We start from the raw sequence: 17351 nt of genomic DNA on the forward strand, positions 1-17351 counted from the left end.
AAGGGAGCTGAATTGTATACCTGACACTGATAACAATTATTAATGTAAGATCCTTTGTGGATGTCTTGCCCACTTTCTTTGCCTAAGTCTTCACCTTACTCAGGGGCAAAGAAACATTCATGCTGCAGTGCTAGCAAAGATGAGGGCCTATCCCTGGCTAGATATAATTTTCCCAGATAACATAATCAATGTTCTAACCATATTAGACATAAAACATGAAAGTTACTTCATTGCAATAAAATCCTGTTATAAACTCCATAAACTTTTATCAGTAAGGGGCTGATAAGTTGATTGGAAAGAAAAAGGAGAACACAGGGATATGTATAGCTTACTTCAGTTGTACATCAAGAGCTTTCTCAAGAAATTTTTCAGATATCTTGAACTCCCGCTGTCCATGTAGGATGAGCCCAATGTTGCTCTGATCAAATGAGGAATGGGATAAAAATAAGTGTTAGAGGCTGTAAATGTAGAATAAATTACTGGTAGATCAGGCGACACAAACAAAATTACATGCGGGTAGGTCACCCTCATAGTAACTGGCTTTGTTAAGGGTGATGGATGCTCAAATCACTTATAGTGTACATGTACATGGTAAATTAATGATTATTGACTTGAACTATGTGCTAAATGAGAATGTAGGCAGCTACACATTTGATAAAGGACTGTTAGAAAACATGATGCAATTATGCCACAAGTAAAATCAGCCCTTGATATTACAGAAACCATAAAATATTAGATTGGTAAGGTAGGAAAAAAGACCAATGTAGAAAATATCAACCCACAACAGTAAAAGATGGAAAAGAATGTTACAGATTACACATGAGCATATTGAAAAACTTCATAGCTTAAGTTTGGTTTTCTGGATAAGTTTTGTATGGTATAGGAATCTCTATTTTTTGTGGAAGGCAAAACTGTTATGTTTAACTATTCAACTTTTGAAGTTGGGTAAATATTTACATCAAAGGTAGCCATATCAGGATGTCCTTCTCCATACACCAACACTGCCAGGTGTCTTGCACGATACATCAGCTTCAATGCCACTGATGCCAGTCCTGCATTGTGACAATACAGAGCCAAGTGGACCTGTCATGTTAAAACAAAAAGGCATTTATTAATTTGAAAAAGTAAACTAAAATAACCCCCAAGTAGTAAAACATGAATTTGTCAACTGTTTAACTGCAAAACAGGAACTAATTTTTTTTTGGAGTGGGGGAATAATCAATTTAGGAATTGATTTTTGTCTTACATAGGCAATAACTGTGTCTGGATGATCCACACCAAATACTCTCTCACAAACTATCACAGCCTTCTTCTGATAACTGACAGCCTGCAAAATAAAGAAACAAAAATTACACAGTCAACTTAGCAGTAGTTGGCATTAAGCCTCATGAGCCTAATAACTGAAAGACAAATCAACTGGATAACGAGTATTGCTACTCCTCTCCAACTGAGTGAAAGTTTATTGAATGTAACTGCCTTGAATTCCACCAAATCTACCAGCAGTTTGCCAGTATCCATTTATACTCTAAGGTAGAGAGAAGAACTGTGAGTAAAGTATCTTGGCCATGGAAACAATGCAATCAATTAGTTACACTGGCTGGGTCTCAAACTCAACCACTTGATCCAGGGTCCAAAATGCTAACTGCTACATTGCAGAACTTCTGACCATATTTATCATAAACTTGAATACGTAACACAACAATGTAACAAATAGTAAACACAAATCACAGTGGCTTACACTAACCTGAACAGCATCTTCAGCCAAGTAATGAAGCCTTGCAATTGCCCTATGGTTCAAAATAAATCCAATTTAAAAAAAGAAGGTGAAAAAAATAACCAAGAGCAAAATCATAAGAATTTTTGGGTTGATTAACAGACAGTATTTGTCACTGCTACAGGATCTAAAAAGAACTGTCATGGAAGCAAAATATTTGTAAAACCATTATCAAAAGCTGTCACAACATTTCCACTTAAATATTAGTCAAGCTTTAGTTATGTAACAATAAATACCTTTAAGATCCCTCTCAATCTTGCACCAAATGAAATAAGTGGCAGTGGACTTAACAACAGAGAAATATGAGTTATACCTGTAGCAAGTAGCAATATCAGCATGTAATGGACCATACACTTGATGGAAAAGATTGAGAGCTTCTACCATGAGTTCATGTGCTTCACCAAGAAGACCTGAACCAGACAATAATACATATACAATAAGTTCAACCATGTTATATTTACACATCATGAAGTTTGAGTATATATCTTCTGTAAAATCTACCTCCTTGAAGGCGGCCTTGGGCTGCTTCAAATATTGCTGATGCATCATATGCCTGCAAACACATTGAAGAAGTATTATTTAACAGATTTAGTGCTTTGATTCTACATGTGACATAATCTTTCACCCCTTTGACTGTTGGAACACAAGAACAAAACATATACCTCTTATACTGACCTTTGGATTGGTGTGTTTTACTATCGGAAACAAATTCATTATGTCATCCTCTGTGAAAGTTGGGTGTTTCCTGCTCTCAAAATCATAATCTCGCAATAATATCTGGACACCTGCAGAAGACAAACAGAAGCAATTAACAAGTGAATGATTCATTCTTTATTTCTTATCTATTACAGTTCACTATTGAAAGATGGAAACCTTGAGACATGCATTGCCATGATAATATCCTGGAGTCAATTTACCTGTTTTTAAGCAGAGTAACCTCAGCAGGGAAATTCTGTGTATGCGGTATGACAGGAGAACTTCATCACTGTTTTTGCTGCAAATAGGAAGCACAAGCAGATAATATTTTCAATTAACAATACCCAAAAATGACACCAAAAATATTGAACATGAATCCATACCATTTAAGCTCAAATCCAAATTGCTTTTCTGTGTCATCAACTATTGATTTCCAAAGTTCCTCTGGAGTAAGTGTTGCCCAGGCTACAGTGGATGCTAAAAAGGACATGAATAAACATACAGAAAGGCCTCTAACGTTTGTCAGGAAAGTATGACAAAAATAAAGTCATGATGAAGATTTAGACCCTTGTCAGATACAAATCTGCAGTCATATTCTCTACCAACTAAACCACAAATTAGTTGTTGGCTTTGTAAGAAATATTTTAGGTTTAAAAGTGTTTAAAATTCTTCACACTGTTAAGATCGCCAATTCAAAATTTACAGAAACAAAAACAAAACAAAACCGTATGTAGAACTAAAACTATAGCAAAAATAGCAGTCACTGTCAGTGATACTTCATACTATATAAAAGAATCATTCTATTTTTTTCATTTAATTTACCTCCATTTACTGATGTTTTCAGTGGTTTCCTTTTACTCTTTTTCTTCTTGTTTATAACCTTGAGGAGGAAATGAAATGGTTAACAAAAGGCATGCATGTCAATTGGAAGGCTGCACCAGCCAGCATTCAAGTTAGTTTCCCTGACAATTTCCTAGTACCCATTTATATTCAGGAAGTGTGAGAGCTGCTTGCCTAACACTCAGAAGACATTACCATGCCTCATCAGAAGTTTGATTAAACCCTTTTCCCTGTACTAGTCCACAATCCTTCTCACAAAGGAGTATGGGATCATTTCATTGACAGTGGCTGGTAACTGAGCCCAACACCAGGGGTTATGCTATAAACCTTCTCACCTCCAGTCTTGCAGGCTGATCATTAACTCAGGCCCCTTTAACTTCCACCACACAAAGCATACTGCCGTAAATTCTGGAAAAATTAACTTAACAGATAGCATACTGTACCTCTTCAGCTGGGAGATGAGGCTGAGGATTGGGATATACACCCTGAAAATAAAGAAATTTGTCCTTAAGGCATGCATTTAAGCCACCATGTATTTGTGAATCAAGGAAAAGAGCTTGTTTCCCTTATTTTTACCACAAATGAACCACTTGTCGGAAACCTGTCACACTGGTTTTCTGCATTAAAATTCCTCAACCCTGTCAAAGTGCTTTCCCAACCTTATAAGACCTGTTAAACCAAGTTGCAAAATTGTGACAAATATGATCTCTTAAGATCAAAGAATCGTGTCACTTACCAGGTAGCAATTCAAAAAGTGACTAACTGCAACTGAAAGCGTCCTCAAATTTGCTGTCAACAAAAAAAGAACGAAAGCAAAGGTCAGTGAAATTTCTGACTTGATATAACATGTCATCAAACACTTACCTATCAAACAAAAATGACCAGAACATTGTGTGATCATGGGGTTAAAACAGAAGACTTCTAATTGCTTTGATTTGAAAATTTTGAAGCACCAACAAAATAATATCATGAATTGTTAGTAACAATTATTACAAAAAAAAAAACAATGTGAAACATTATAGATTTACCACTTTGCATGTGCAGTTTAAACAGTTGCTTCACAGTCCTGGTGATCATTTCCATTATTGCAATTTTCTACATGAAACAAAAACAAAGAATTTTCATTGACAGTCCCTTGATCATTTCACAAAGGGATGCAGTTTTTTTTGGGTTAAAAGTTGCTGTTGTTGACCCATCCACTCAGAGGATAATCATCTCAGTAGCAATCAAGTGCACTTACATATACATGTTCAAGATCTGCCCGCAGAGCCAAAATCGATGCAACTTTACCTAAGTACCTCATGTTTATGCCCCTATCAAAAGAAAACAATTCATACAAAATTTAAAAACATTAATTACCTTTGCCTTACAAAAAGGATTGCTCTAACTAGGAGATCCCAAATAAATAATATTTGAGACAACTGCTGAAAGATCACTCGCTCATCCCCTTCCAGCTTCCAAGGAGATACAGGGCCATAAAAAGGGTCACACTCTAACAGTCAATTTTTTTAAAAGGGGGGGGGGGAGGGGGCAGTTTTGATGCTATTAAATTAAGACCTGAGTTGTTTCTCAAGGGCATACTTTAATGACAACTTACCTACTGTGCATAATCTCTGATAACTGTGAGCCATCAAGTGGTGTCTGGGATAAACTTATAAAATCTTCCACCTAAAATGGTATGTAAGAGTGTGACAGGGTTACACAAAAAACACTTCGATCCATGCCTAGGTTAACATTATTTTAGGAAAGTATGAAGCAACTACTAACCATTTTTATAATGACTGTTTCTGCTAAAAAGTCAGATGCATCCTGTACTAATAGCTTATCACATGACAATGCCACCTCCTAGATTAAAAGAATAGCATTAAGTAAATGAACTCCATATGTCATTGCCACACTCATTTAACAACCAATCAACATTTTTTTGCAGAATGTTGTGCACATTGGTTGTAGAGCCATCAAATGTACAAATAATTATCCTTAGGAAGAAACAAACACTACCTCAGAAGGTGCATGCTTTATTCCAGGTGCGTAGATGTCAGGGTTAAATCTTACATCAAACTCTGTTGCAGAAAAACAACATTAGCTATGACTACAACTTTCTCTCATTTACTTTTAAAAGTCACAAAAAGAAGTAAAAAAAAGATGAAGTGTTTTGCATAATGCCTAACCATAATTCAGGCTGTTAAATGATTCTATGTTAATAAAAAGCACAGCTATCAGTGATGAAACATGCCAAAGTGCCAACCTGATTCACTAATTGAACCAACAGCTTTGGAGGCTGATTTAATTGCATCTGATGAAATGTCACCTGCATCTGAGAGAAATTAGGATTGCAAAACAATAATCAAAAACTGATTTTACTCAGTCTTAACTGAGAACCAACAAAATATTCCGCCCAAATGTGACACCAGGTTTGGGAATAGAATCAGGGCCCTAACAGTGAAGGGTGATCACTCCTTCCAATGCATCATTCCTGCTCTGACACAAATTTGCTTCAAGTTTCCCATGTTTAACTGTTAAAATCTCTTTGTTATTATTACTTGGTTTGCTTCTTTAACTAACCTGTGGAATTGTCAGATGATATAGATGTACTCTCCTCTGCCTCTTTCACAGCGTCTTCTAATTTGCTTCCACCCTCAACATTTCCTTCACTGATTTGTTTATTCTTGTATGGACACTCAATCTTCTCACCTTCCACATCATCCACAGGTTTTTCATCATTCTTGTTCTGCAATTAAATGAGGTTGAACAGTGAGTTTGTTCCATCTGTGGAACTGGGGAAGGGATATCTCCTTACTTGCACGCAACCCATTAACAAACTGCAAAACATGTATGTGCATTGATCTGGCAGTTTCTTTGCTGACAATTTTCCAAGTGGTTTCCTTTCATACCTTTGTTTTGGCAAACAGAGGGCTTTATCAGTTGGTCAATTTGTCAGTTTTGTCACACTGCATGTCTTAAACTTCATTTACATTGTGGAAAAATGCTTAGCTATGGACAAATATTTCCCATTTTGACAGTTACCTGCATTTCCTTCTGTTTAGCAGCTGACACATGCATGGCAACCAACTTCAGGAAAAGCACATAACGCAACCTGTGAGAAAATTGATGAAAAAGCACTGGGTATTATTTTAATGACTACAACACGCTTTCAAAAACTCAATGTATTTTAAAGCACCAATACTTACGCAACAAATCCCTCAATAAGCTCCGGTCTCAAACAACAAAGTTTGTGCTTATATGGACGAGGAAACATGAACTTGTTCCCTTTTTCATCTTCATTATCACAGCTTTGTTTTCTCTCTAATAAAAGAAAAAAGATAGTTCAAATTTAATGCCTACAACTGTTGGAGAATACTCAAAATCCTTAGCATACACTGCTTTCTAGACAGCAACAGATACTTTACAGTTTTCATCCCCTGCTAATTAACACTTAAAGAACATCAAAATCAATCACTTACCTCCCAAAAAGTTAGCATCTGGTGGAAAAGTTCTGAACAGATCCAATATATAATGTCGCCCATCAGACCCTATGATGCCCTGATTCAGAGATTTGGAGAGATGTTTAGTAAATCATCAACTTCCCAAACCAGAATCCTTTCCTACATTTCAGTTAGGGAAGAAGATCAGAGTTTACTCACTTTACATTCCACTGAAGAACAAAGTTCAACCTCCTCACCATCTGAGTTTAGAACCCTACCAAGCAATTCATATTAACAACTAATTGATATTGACAAATTAATCATCAGTACTGATAAAAAATAAATTTGTTGAGATAAATTATATCATTATAAAATGAGGTTTTGAGATTGTAAATTATAAGCACAACAGCTTGAGTAAGCTTCAAATCTAAGACAATACAGGCAATTAATTTTAATCTCGCTGCTGCACACTCGCACAGGGTGTGACTGTCAGAGGCCTCCATGCATAATCTACCCCTTTTACATTAAATAATGGATTAGCAATTGATCAAATATAATTAAGTTCAATTTTCCGGTAAAGAAACCAACTTGATTACTTCTATGTGCAATCCTAGTGTCTCCGTGTATGTTTTCGTTCTGCTTTTCTGTAATAACAATTCTCGTTTATCAGTGAACTCCTTTTTTAATCCAAGAGTCTGTAAAACCTAGCTTTGAAGTGCTGAGCCATCTGTTCCATTCTTTGCATTCATAGAAAAGAATACTTGAAACACATTGAATAGAATTTAAGAAATGAGAGGTTCCATACTTGTGAGGTCTTATTCGAATAGACTTGCCAGCATTGTGAAGCTGAAAGTGACATAAAACATTTAGTTATTATCATTAACCAAATACACAGCTAAGTTCATTCTACATTAAACATTTTAGCAGTAATCCTTATACACAAAGGATGCCTGATGACTACTAAAACAGAAGAATAACACATTACTAAGTATGTGTTTGGTAATTCTCTCACCAGCTCCAAAAACTTCCCATGACTTGAGACATTTTTCCCTGAGTCCACTGAACCATAAATAACTGACTGCTCCTGTTCACGCTGGAGAATTCCTGAAGAATACAGACTTGATATATTTAATGAACAGATAAAATCACATGTGCACCATGCAAACAAGGTCATACTGTTATTGTTTGCATGCTATAATTACTAAACAATAAATATTTCCCTGCTGTTAGAATGAGTGCTGACATATCCACAAAGTACATGACTCTTAGTCCTCTTATTCCAGGTTGATACAACAATTGAAGCATTTGTTTTAATGGAGAGAGTGAAACCACCGCACCTTTCAAAAAACTCTGAAAGCAGGGTGGAGAACAAACCACAAATTAGACCAACACATGACCCAATGTGAGAATAGATCATACTCAGACCACAGTGGTAAGGACACATCCTTGTTCCCCCAACACTAAGCCTAACAATCCTCAAATACAATTAAAATGAAAATTGAAATTTTACCTGGGATGATGGACTGACCAATGACCCTGTAGCCACGGTAATCTACTATAACTGTGCTAAGAGTGAAGAGACCCTGCAGAAAACAGACACCTATCTTGTATCAATTGGCCTGTTATAAAATTGTGTTAAACATAAACACATATACTGATAGATCCATCAACTAAGGACAAGTACACTGTATTAACTATCCAAACTGAGAGAAACAAGCAACTTTTCTCTCTCTACTCTTCAAACAGAACTCTCAATGGCACCCACAGTTGTATCTTAAATCACAAACCTGTGTGTCCAATCTGTTATATGCCATAACTCCTCGGAGATCTCCTCCCTGTAGAAAATGTCATAAAATCACTTGCATGTTGTAATCCTCAAATAAATATCAAATGCTAGTTATAGAGTTATTACAAACTAAGCATACTCCCTTAATAAGTTGTAATAAGAGAAGAGTAAGATTTTTAAACAAGCAAGTAATAGACAATAACTGAGAACTTACAGCAGCAGCATATGCCGCCTCATCACCTGACAAAAGTAATGAAATGAACAAAAGTTAATGAGGTTTAATTTAATTTTTTTTGTCATGCTCAGAGATTAAAGTTTAATGACTTAATGTTTTTCTTCCAGCAACTGGTTTTCTTTGTAAAGCTGTTTTTAATTCATCACGTCTGACTTTGAATTTGAATTTTCAAAGGAAGCCATCTGACTGATTTCATTAAATAAATCTCACATTAAAAAAATAAACAATTTCTGAGGGATAAGAAAGTTGATTCTTCTCATTGACAAAAGCTGAGAGAAAGGAAAACAAAAATCAAACTGGTTCAATAACATTTCAACAAAAAAACCAAATTGAGCCACAAGAAATATATGCAATGTCTGAGTGACATTTTAAAAATACCAGTAGGGAGAAGTTTGGGCTGAATCTACAAACACGAAATTATCTTGTTGCTTTGAATCCTAGTTTAATGTTCCTTTTAAACTGTCAGCTTACCTCCCACAGCCTCAAAATGGTCTCTGCTATCAAATGCATAACTGAAGAAAATGTTGTTCCAGATGAACATCCTTTTCCTACACAAATAACACATCCATGAGTTTTTAGTTAGCACAATAAAACTAACTACTTACTCAAGACACTATGTTACTATGCATCCTTACATCACCAAAGATTGAAACTGATCAATCACATACTCTGATAACAATGTCTCTTTGGGTTGTCAAAACATCAGTCAATGTCCCTGACAAACCCACTAAGGGCAACACTCACCCAGACCAGCAACCCTTGGGATTAACTGATCTTCTTTGATTCTGAACTCTGTTATGTTCTAATTTGTTTCCTACAGACCTATTAGGGTACTAGAAAAGTTCTATATCACTTAGTCTTTATTGTCATTAGGTTTTGAAACTTACTTCTCATCTTCTCCTGGGTTTATTGCCATGACATTACCATCAACAACAGCCATTGCACCTCTGGTTGCAGCAGAAACAAAATCACTTGTGATCTAAAAGCAAATGACAGAAAACCTCAATTGGCAAATTCGAAATACAGTGTAATGTGTTCACTCCATCCATATTCATGGTATATTTTGGTTCTACAGCTTAGCAAAATTTTCTCTGAGGTATTTCTTGCATTCTAAATAGTCTCACATACCTTAAAAATTGCCCTGTCTCTTAGAAGACGCTGTTGCATGGTTTCCTTTGGCAATTCCCTAGCAGACTGGAGTTCTTCATTCCAGTCACGAAGCTGAAAAATTTTAAAAACAGAGGTTCAGTTCATGTAGCACAATTCATACATAGAATATTCACATAAAAAAGTCATAGAAGGTTAGCAATATTTTGTAAAGTGAAAGAACTATAATAAGGGCGTAAAAAGGGGCTAATAAGAGAATGAATGCCATTGACGTCCAGGACTCTTCATACAGACTCAAGCCCACTTTTATGGGCTCAGGTATGAAACCCTAGCTACTCCAATGTAAAATAGTGGTGTTTCATTAAATTGAGGAGTGGTGTGGTTTTCTGTTAAATTTAGGAGGTAAACAAAAACATTCAAATTAATCTTTTTACAACAGACCATCCGTGAACTATACCTATAATAATTATTCTCACCTGTCCAGGCATGTGTTCTTCATATCCAATGCGAACTGCAGCGGCTGAAGAAGAAAAAAAAGTATTGGAATTGTACATATTAAATAATTCTTGGTATTAACATATTTCAATCAATGTGCTTTAGAAATCAAGGTCATTTGGTTATGGTTGGCTCAGCATGACTACCAGAAGATATGAGGAATTAAATTAAAATACCCACCATCTTCTGCCCTAAGAGTGTCACTGGTATGTTCTGTCTGAGGAACAGCCCAAGGAAACACTGAAAGGTAATAAAATGGGATTAGCAATGATTCGCAGTGACATGTGTCTCTTTTAGTCACATGCACTTTTATATGCTATGTGGCTTGTGCTGCAAATGCTCCTCAATGGGACTCCATTCCATTGCAGCCCCCCCCCCCTCCACCTCCTTCACAACAGTTTGTCTCATTTCCCCTCAGTATTCTTATACCTATCCATCCTCGGGATTGGGAGGTAAATAGCGCTCGCTGAGTCAAATGTGCTTCCCACACCCTTAAATCTGCGGTACAGTACACAACACAAAAGCCCACTGTGTCTACCATGTATAAGAGGCTTCTAAAGTACAAACATAAAAGAAATGTTTCACTGTTTCTTTATTAGAGAGTAACTGTGATAACTCTCTTGAAAAATCAAGCAATCAAGCACAAAAGAGAGGAGTGATGTCTGTGTAACTATACCTTGAAAAGGAGTTGGAATGACTTCAAGAGGATGTCTTTTTAAGCTGAAAAATTCACAGATAAATCAGTTGTAGCTAGTTGTTTGATGTAGAAACTGTTAAATTCTAATTGACCTCTAAAAAAGGAGAGCAAAGTCTTCATACCTTGTCTTCTGCAAAAGGGCAAAGTTCTTCCTAAACATAGGACTTAACTGAAAAAGGGAAGAAAGTGATTTGAGATTAGAAAACCTACTGAAAATAACAATTTCAACATGCTTCCTAAACATAGGACTTAACTGAAAAAGGGAAGAAAGTGATTTGAGATTAGAAAACCTACTGAAAATAACAATTTCAACATGCTTCCTAAACATAGGACTTAACTGAAAAAGGGAAGAAAGTGATTTGAGATTAGAAAACCTACTGAAAATAACAATTTCAACATGCTGAAATGTATACTACCATCTGTGCTAATATTGTACCAATGATGTACTTAGTACCACAGTCAAACTTCCCAAAAGCAAGTACAAAAGGGAACAGAAAGAGTGTGTAGCTTACAAATCAGAATTTTAATTATCCCACTGACAACCTTTCCATCTTTTCTTTCTCACACTACCCCCTGATATTTTTCTCATAATAACAGTTTGTTTGAATGTTGATGGACATTTTAAGGCCAAAAAAAACTACTGATCACTCCTACAAGTTCAGAATTAAGAAAGACATTTATTTGCATGTTAAATCCATCAGTAATTGCTAAGTAATGTCAATATCTGATGGAGACTACTACTACAACTGCACACAGAAGCTTACCTGGTTTAAAAGTCCTACAAGTGTATGTGAACGACATGGCTCACTATGAGGTTGAGTATTAAATACTCCATCATGTGTTCTACAATAAATAAAGAAAACATACCCCTCAAATTCTCACACATGCAAATTAACATGATTCAACAACAACTTACAAGTGCAACATGTATCTAAGGGTTCATTCCTTTATCATTATCAACAAGTGCATTATCATCAGTATCATTACAGAGATTACCATGATTGTCATAATCATCATTATCATTACTATTTTTAGTTATTAGATACATAAGTAAAACTAACCTGTTCACAAAAAATCCACCTGTGGAAGCAGTAATGTTCACTTGAACATCTTCTAAAGTAACCACATCAATATATAGGAGGTCCCCTGATAGAAAATGCAGTTTAACCAACAACAGTCAGCACCATAAAAAAATCACTTTCAATTTTTGAGGGGGCTAAGGAAATCAACAGAAACATTCCTTTCAAAAGGGAACAAGTCCAAGTACTTGGGCACATTAAGGCACAAAAGAAAAAGATGTATTGGGCAAGGAAACAAAACCTCTTGCTACAATCACTTTTAAAAATTAATCAGGGTTCCCCTTATGAATCAATAGAGTCTATCCTTTAACCCATTACTTGGTTTCTCCTTCAGTTGCACAAAGAGACTTTTAGCTTCTTGTTTCCTATAAGTATTCTGATTTTTTGTTTCCTTTCCAAGGCTGCATAAGGTCACCTTACATTCATGAGGGTGATAATGTGTCTCTAACCTGCAAGTCGTCTATTCCCAGGAGGAGGGTTCCATGCACTTGGAGATAACTGCTTCAAACATTGTGGAAGCTGAATATACAAACAAATAAATTGTAAATTGAACAGATAAATAAGGATGAGTAAAATTAACATAAAATAATGATAATTATAAACATTTATCAGGAACATGGGTTGCACAAAAGATCTGATTGATTCTGATAATTGACTAGCTAGACCATAAAGTGTTCCAGGAATATGATATTGCTTGAACAACATTCACTTTCACTGTCATCCTATCAGCAAAGCAGTACTCCTTTGCTAGTTCAAGGAAACACTGTTACCACATGATAAAACATTTGAGAAATTGACCCTGAAAACCATGTTACATATATGTCTTGAAACTCTCAGCCTTCAAACTTTGATTACCTTTGGTTCTGCATTGGATGGGAACAAAGGTTCCATTAGACAAGGAATTTCATCTGAAGCAAACACATGAGTGGGAGGTAGACATTCCTCTGTAGAAACAGTACCCACATTTTGTCCCTTAACACGTAAAACTTCCTCTGCAATCACAAAAAGATACAAAACTTTAAAAAATTCAGGCATGTAAGTACACAGCAGCAACTGTGTATATAATCAGCAATGGTCAATTGTATGAAATATCAACTGCAGTTTTTTTTATCATAACCAACCTGAAGTTTTATGATATGCAATATAATTTGATAGAATTTAAACCAAGATCTTGCATGAGAGAAAACCAGAAAAAAGGTGCAGCATATCCCCATAGATTTCCTTCATGATTCAATTATTTTAAAAGTTAGCAGTTGCCAGAATCAAATTTCAAAATTTAGCATTCCTTCCAGCAAAATAAGAAGCCTATGGAAGGCTACAACATCTCAACATTTATACAGTTACACAAGTCAGAATGGAGAAAGAGTCAGTGGAAAGTACAATTATGTAACATTAAAAAACCTAATTGGGTTGGTAAGCTTTTGGTTTTTTGATCCACTTAATATCACATATAAAATAAAACTAAATTTTGAAATTTGATTCTGATGAAAACTGCTAGATAATGTAGGAATTTTGAATGGAAATATCCAGTCAATAAATCTGATCTGTGGATGCGTGCTAGACATAGTTTAACAGCCATATGTTAGATTCTCAATGAAGTAGTCAGTTCAAAATCACTTAAACAACAATATGAATTCACCTTCTACATCGACACCAGCTACTGCAGACAGGAAGGATAAAGAAAGATGGTCTATTGCAGAATAGGCATTGACATGAAAATTGGTGCTGAGGAGATCTTTGATTCGTCGCAGATGTATGCGGGCTTCTCTTACAGAATATGGTTCTGTAATCAGAATATATTACACTTCTAAACTATTTTACATTGAGACATACAGAGTACTCACAGTACTGTTACACTATTCACCTATAATAACTGTATTAAAAAACTCTACACATTGTCAAAAATTATTCAATGTATCAAAACATGTGAGGGAAAATATGACACATCAAGGCTCAAAATCTGATTAAAAAAAAAGTCAAAATAGCTTGAAAATTCTTAGTCTGGCCTTGTACAGAAACCAAGATACCAAGATCAGCACATAAAGGATACCCTAGAGTCTATGGCATAAAACAACCAGGAGTATTGTTCCTTCCACTGAATGGTCCATTGACACCCCTGGTTTCCCAAACAGTTCATTCATTTTTACCAATAACATTATACTCTTGAGTGAAGCACCATGCTAGTGAAGTGCTTTGCTCATGAACACATCACAATAACCCAAGCCATCACTTCAACTGGAAACCTTTAATATTCTATCCACTTTGCTGACAGGGATTTATCAGAGAACTGACAGAAGAAAACCAAAAGATAATGAAAACCTCAAAGGTGGCTGATTTGCAGTCTTTCACAGCCAATAAAGTAGATGTTGTTAACTTGTATAATGTAATTAAATCATATGCACCATACCTTCTACAACCTTTATTGTAGCTTCATCCTTTAGGCCTTCAATCATGTTCAGTTCAGCAAAATCGTCTAGTCGTACACCATCTATTTGAAGTGAGAAGCAAGTCCTATAACAGCTCTCTGGTCGATCAAGAACAATTTGTCTGAGGTCTTGAACATTGTCTTGTAAGGAAAACTGCAAAAAAAATTAGATACAGTAAATGGTTAGGTCCTCCCCTATTGACATTTCTTGTAACATATTGTTACACTAGATTGAGCTGTTGGTCTCTTAATGTCAAGTACATGTAAGATTGATGATCTTTCTTAACATATTCAGTACTTATTTGGTTTTCAAGAAATATTTTTCTGTCACTCAGTTCATTAATCAGCAATCTCTACTTTAAGAGTATGTTGATTCATCTCATCTCTCCAATAACTGTGGATGTTTACTTACATAAATAATTCCAACCAAAACTCAACCTGAAACATACTGGTCCTGTACCTCTGTATTGTATCAAGGGTACAGAGAAAAAAACCTTTCCATATATCAAAATTTCAGGAAATTTAAGAGACAATAAAAAATAAGCACACTTTCAGAGTAAAACCCATGACAGAGCTCTGTATAAAGATCAAAACAACAATAAACTCTTTGTTTGAACACAGTCCAAAGGTCATATATGAATTATTGAATAAACTATTTTTAATTATCTATTTATGTCAGTATGAAATATATTACAAAAAACCTATGGGATGTCCTTTGAAAATATGTCAAATAAGCACACTTAGATATCTTTACACCCACTTACTGTGGCTGTGATTGGTTCACTTGATCCAGGAATCAGAAAGTGTAAGTTGACTGTTCCAGTTTGTACAATTGTACCATCCTTTGTTCCTAAGAGTTCAGATGTTGAAAATATGAGCCAACTGGTCTAAATACAATGAAACATTATGACTAAAATCAAGTAATCAGGTTGCTAGAAATCTTGAATCAACTAAAAATTTAAAATCTCAGCTATTTTGAAATTTGTAATTTCCATCATGTTACATCTTAAGTAATTTATGCCACAAATATCATATTTAAATTTACCCTTAAAAAACACAGCACAAATGGAAATTTGATGGTCCATAATTCAGAGGCTGGTAAGGAAGGCTTTGAAATTCTCAAGGGTAACTTTCTGGCATCCATCATTCCAAGTCAGAATGCAAAAATGGACAAGACATTTTTGCATGCTCACCCTATTGTCAGTTGGAAAGTTTCTCCACTATCAACTTATCCCCTTTAAGTTAACAATAAGAGAGTAATGAAACAATATGGTCCAGCTTAGTACATATTAATAATTAAGAATGAGTATAGTAAACCGGCAAAAAAAAAGCAACCAGAGTATCAATATTACTTTTTTTATAACAGAGAAATAAATCATATTAACAAATTTAAATACGCAGACAACTATTTGACAAAGACAGTGGTTTTCAGACACTTGAAAACAGAACTTTTGTTCGAATATGCCTTAACATTTCACCAAGGCGAAAAGTTTTGGTTACATAACGCAATTCTATTAGACAAGAACGTAAGTTTGGCGCAATTTAAATAATTGCAGTGCTCAATACTGCGACTTTGGCACGATTCTCATGAGTTCCAAAGATTAAAATAAATAAATGCGTTTACGAGATGACAATTTTCAGTTTCACGAATTACTTAACAGTTAGACATAATAGTAATTTACAGTAACAAGGAATAAATCCAAACAAATCACTTTATGCAAATTGCCGAGGAGTTGAGATTTCATTAATACTGCATAGAAAGATTAATAAATCCTACCTGTTTCGTCCAGTTGAGTGGCCTGCTCTTTGATTTCTTTTTCCTTCTTTTCCTCTATGTGTGGTGTTTCATCGCTTTTCTCTCTCAGATGAGGACAAGGTAATTTTCCTGTGTTCTCTGTCATATTTACCTCTTCGATACGTCCGGTAACAGATGGCATAATGTATTCTTCAAAGCTAATAGAACCAAATAAAAACACGGTAATTGAAATAATATTTCACCCTTGCATACTCAGTGAATAAAAAATACCAGAATAAATTTATTTACGTTGAGTAAGAATATCCTTTTGTCAGAGCAAGAAGTCATATTATATTGCATCATGACACTATTTAGAGGCAATCCTCCATGACCGGGTAACAAATATAACTCACTGGACGGCCACGTGAATTACATTTGCATATCCTTTCGTGGACATAATTGTTGGGTATTTTAAGATGGCAAGCAGTAGTCTTATGTTACCAGTCATAAGATACACTAAAGATAAAGGGAATGACCTGCAAGCCTGAGTAACGCTTAGTAGTACGAACTTATCAGATCATTCATTACAAAACCTCTATCACTCCGAGCGAGATGTAAATCCTATGATGTAACTTTGAAATGCTCAGATGCCATTAATAGCTCACCAAAAATCAGCAGTGTTAAAATCGGAACGAAGAGACAGACAAGTGCCGGTTGTCGTGGTACATCAAGCCAGAAATCTCTACCCCAGTTGACGCACTCCGTGCCGTATATTCACCCTCGTGGTCCACTTGCCAACTTGTTAACTGCGCGGATTACGCAACAAGGGGGAGTGTCAGCGGTAGACTTAGGCTTCGTGTAAGTAGTGCTATTACTTCGTGCAAGTAGTGCTTACGTTGATATTATTTTGCTGGTAACAATCAGAAGGATTGGGGAAGATCTGTCTGGCAACTACACAGAAAATAGATGCACCATTTCAACTTATCTTGAGATAGTAGCCATCCAGTTACCGACTGTACCCTCTGTTGTACCATACGCACCCATCGGCATAGAGGGC

General features: G+C 35.6%; 1 protein-coding gene across 2 annotated transcripts in view; it reads right to left on the bottom strand.

Annotated features, from left to right (window-relative positions):
- The window catches only part of LOC149035970 (clustered mitochondria protein homolog), a 26421-nt gene extending 9293 nt beyond the window's left edge, over window positions 1-17128 (bottom strand). Inside the window, exons 1-44 of one of the 2 annotated variants that reach the window (XM_089190231.1) lie at window positions 16960-17128; window positions 16337-16512; window positions 15324-15409; window positions 14542-14713; window positions 13774-13917; window positions 12990-13126; window positions 12584-12653; window positions 12117-12201; window positions 11820-11898; window positions 11178-11224; window positions 11035-11078; window positions 10539-10598; window positions 10340-10383; window positions 9885-9977; window positions 9644-9735; window positions 9228-9304; window positions 8736-8761; window positions 8523-8570; window positions 8246-8318; window positions 7748-7839; window positions 7541-7581; window positions 6955-7009; window positions 6775-6853; window positions 6502-6616; window positions 6338-6407; window positions 5876-6041; window positions 5559-5627; window positions 5312-5373; window positions 5078-5155; window positions 4908-4978; window positions 4551-4623; window positions 4339-4405; window positions 4047-4099; window positions 3754-3795; window positions 3293-3350; window positions 2854-2947; window positions 2692-2768; window positions 2450-2559; window positions 2276-2327; window positions 2088-2184; window positions 1745-1787; window positions 1247-1327; window positions 958-1083; window positions 333-418 (exon numbers count right to left, since the gene is read on the bottom strand). In XM_089190231.1, the coding sequence (XP_089046357.1) occupies window positions 333-418; window positions 958-1083; window positions 1247-1327; window positions 1745-1787; window positions 2088-2184; window positions 2276-2327; window positions 2450-2559; window positions 2692-2768; window positions 2854-2947; window positions 3293-3350; window positions 3754-3795; window positions 4047-4099; window positions 4339-4405; window positions 4551-4623; window positions 4908-4978; window positions 5078-5155; window positions 5312-5373; window positions 5559-5627; window positions 5876-6041; window positions 6338-6407; window positions 6502-6616; window positions 6775-6853; window positions 6955-7009; window positions 7541-7581; window positions 7748-7839; window positions 8246-8318; window positions 8523-8570; window positions 8736-8761; window positions 9228-9304; window positions 9644-9735; window positions 9885-9977; window positions 10340-10383; window positions 10539-10598; window positions 11035-11078; window positions 11178-11224; window positions 11820-11898; window positions 12117-12201; window positions 12584-12653; window positions 12990-13126; window positions 13774-13917; window positions 14542-14713; window positions 15324-15409; window positions 16337-16496 (3494 nt within the window). In that variant the 5' untranslated portion in view covers window positions 16497-16512; window positions 16960-17128. Of the gene's footprint in view, window positions 1-332; window positions 419-957; window positions 1084-1246; window positions 1328-1744; window positions 1788-2087; window positions 2185-2275; window positions 2328-2449; window positions 2560-2691; window positions 2769-2853; window positions 2948-3292; window positions 3351-3753; window positions 3796-4046; window positions 4100-4338; window positions 4406-4550; window positions 4624-4907; window positions 4979-5077; window positions 5156-5311; window positions 5374-5558; window positions 5628-5875; window positions 6042-6337; window positions 6408-6501; window positions 6617-6774; window positions 6854-6954; window positions 7010-7540; window positions 7582-7747; window positions 7840-8245; window positions 8319-8522; window positions 8571-8735; window positions 8762-9227; window positions 9305-9643; window positions 9736-9884; window positions 9978-10339; window positions 10384-10538; window positions 10599-11034; window positions 11079-11177; window positions 11225-11819; window positions 11899-12116; window positions 12202-12583; window positions 12654-12989; window positions 13127-13773; window positions 13918-14541; window positions 14714-15323; window positions 15410-16336; window positions 16513-16603; window positions 16734-16959 lie in introns of those variants that run through there. The other variant, XM_089190232.1, reaches the window with a different exon arrangement.
- Window positions 17129-17351: the final 223 nt, after the last annotated feature.

The sequence above is a fragment of the Pocillopora damicornis genome, chromosome 12 (assembly GCF_964200805.1).
Source record: "Pocillopora damicornis chromosome 12, jaPocDami1.2, whole genome shotgun sequence".
Taxonomy (NCBI): domain Eukaryota; kingdom Metazoa; phylum Cnidaria; class Anthozoa; order Scleractinia; family Pocilloporidae; genus Pocillopora; species Pocillopora damicornis.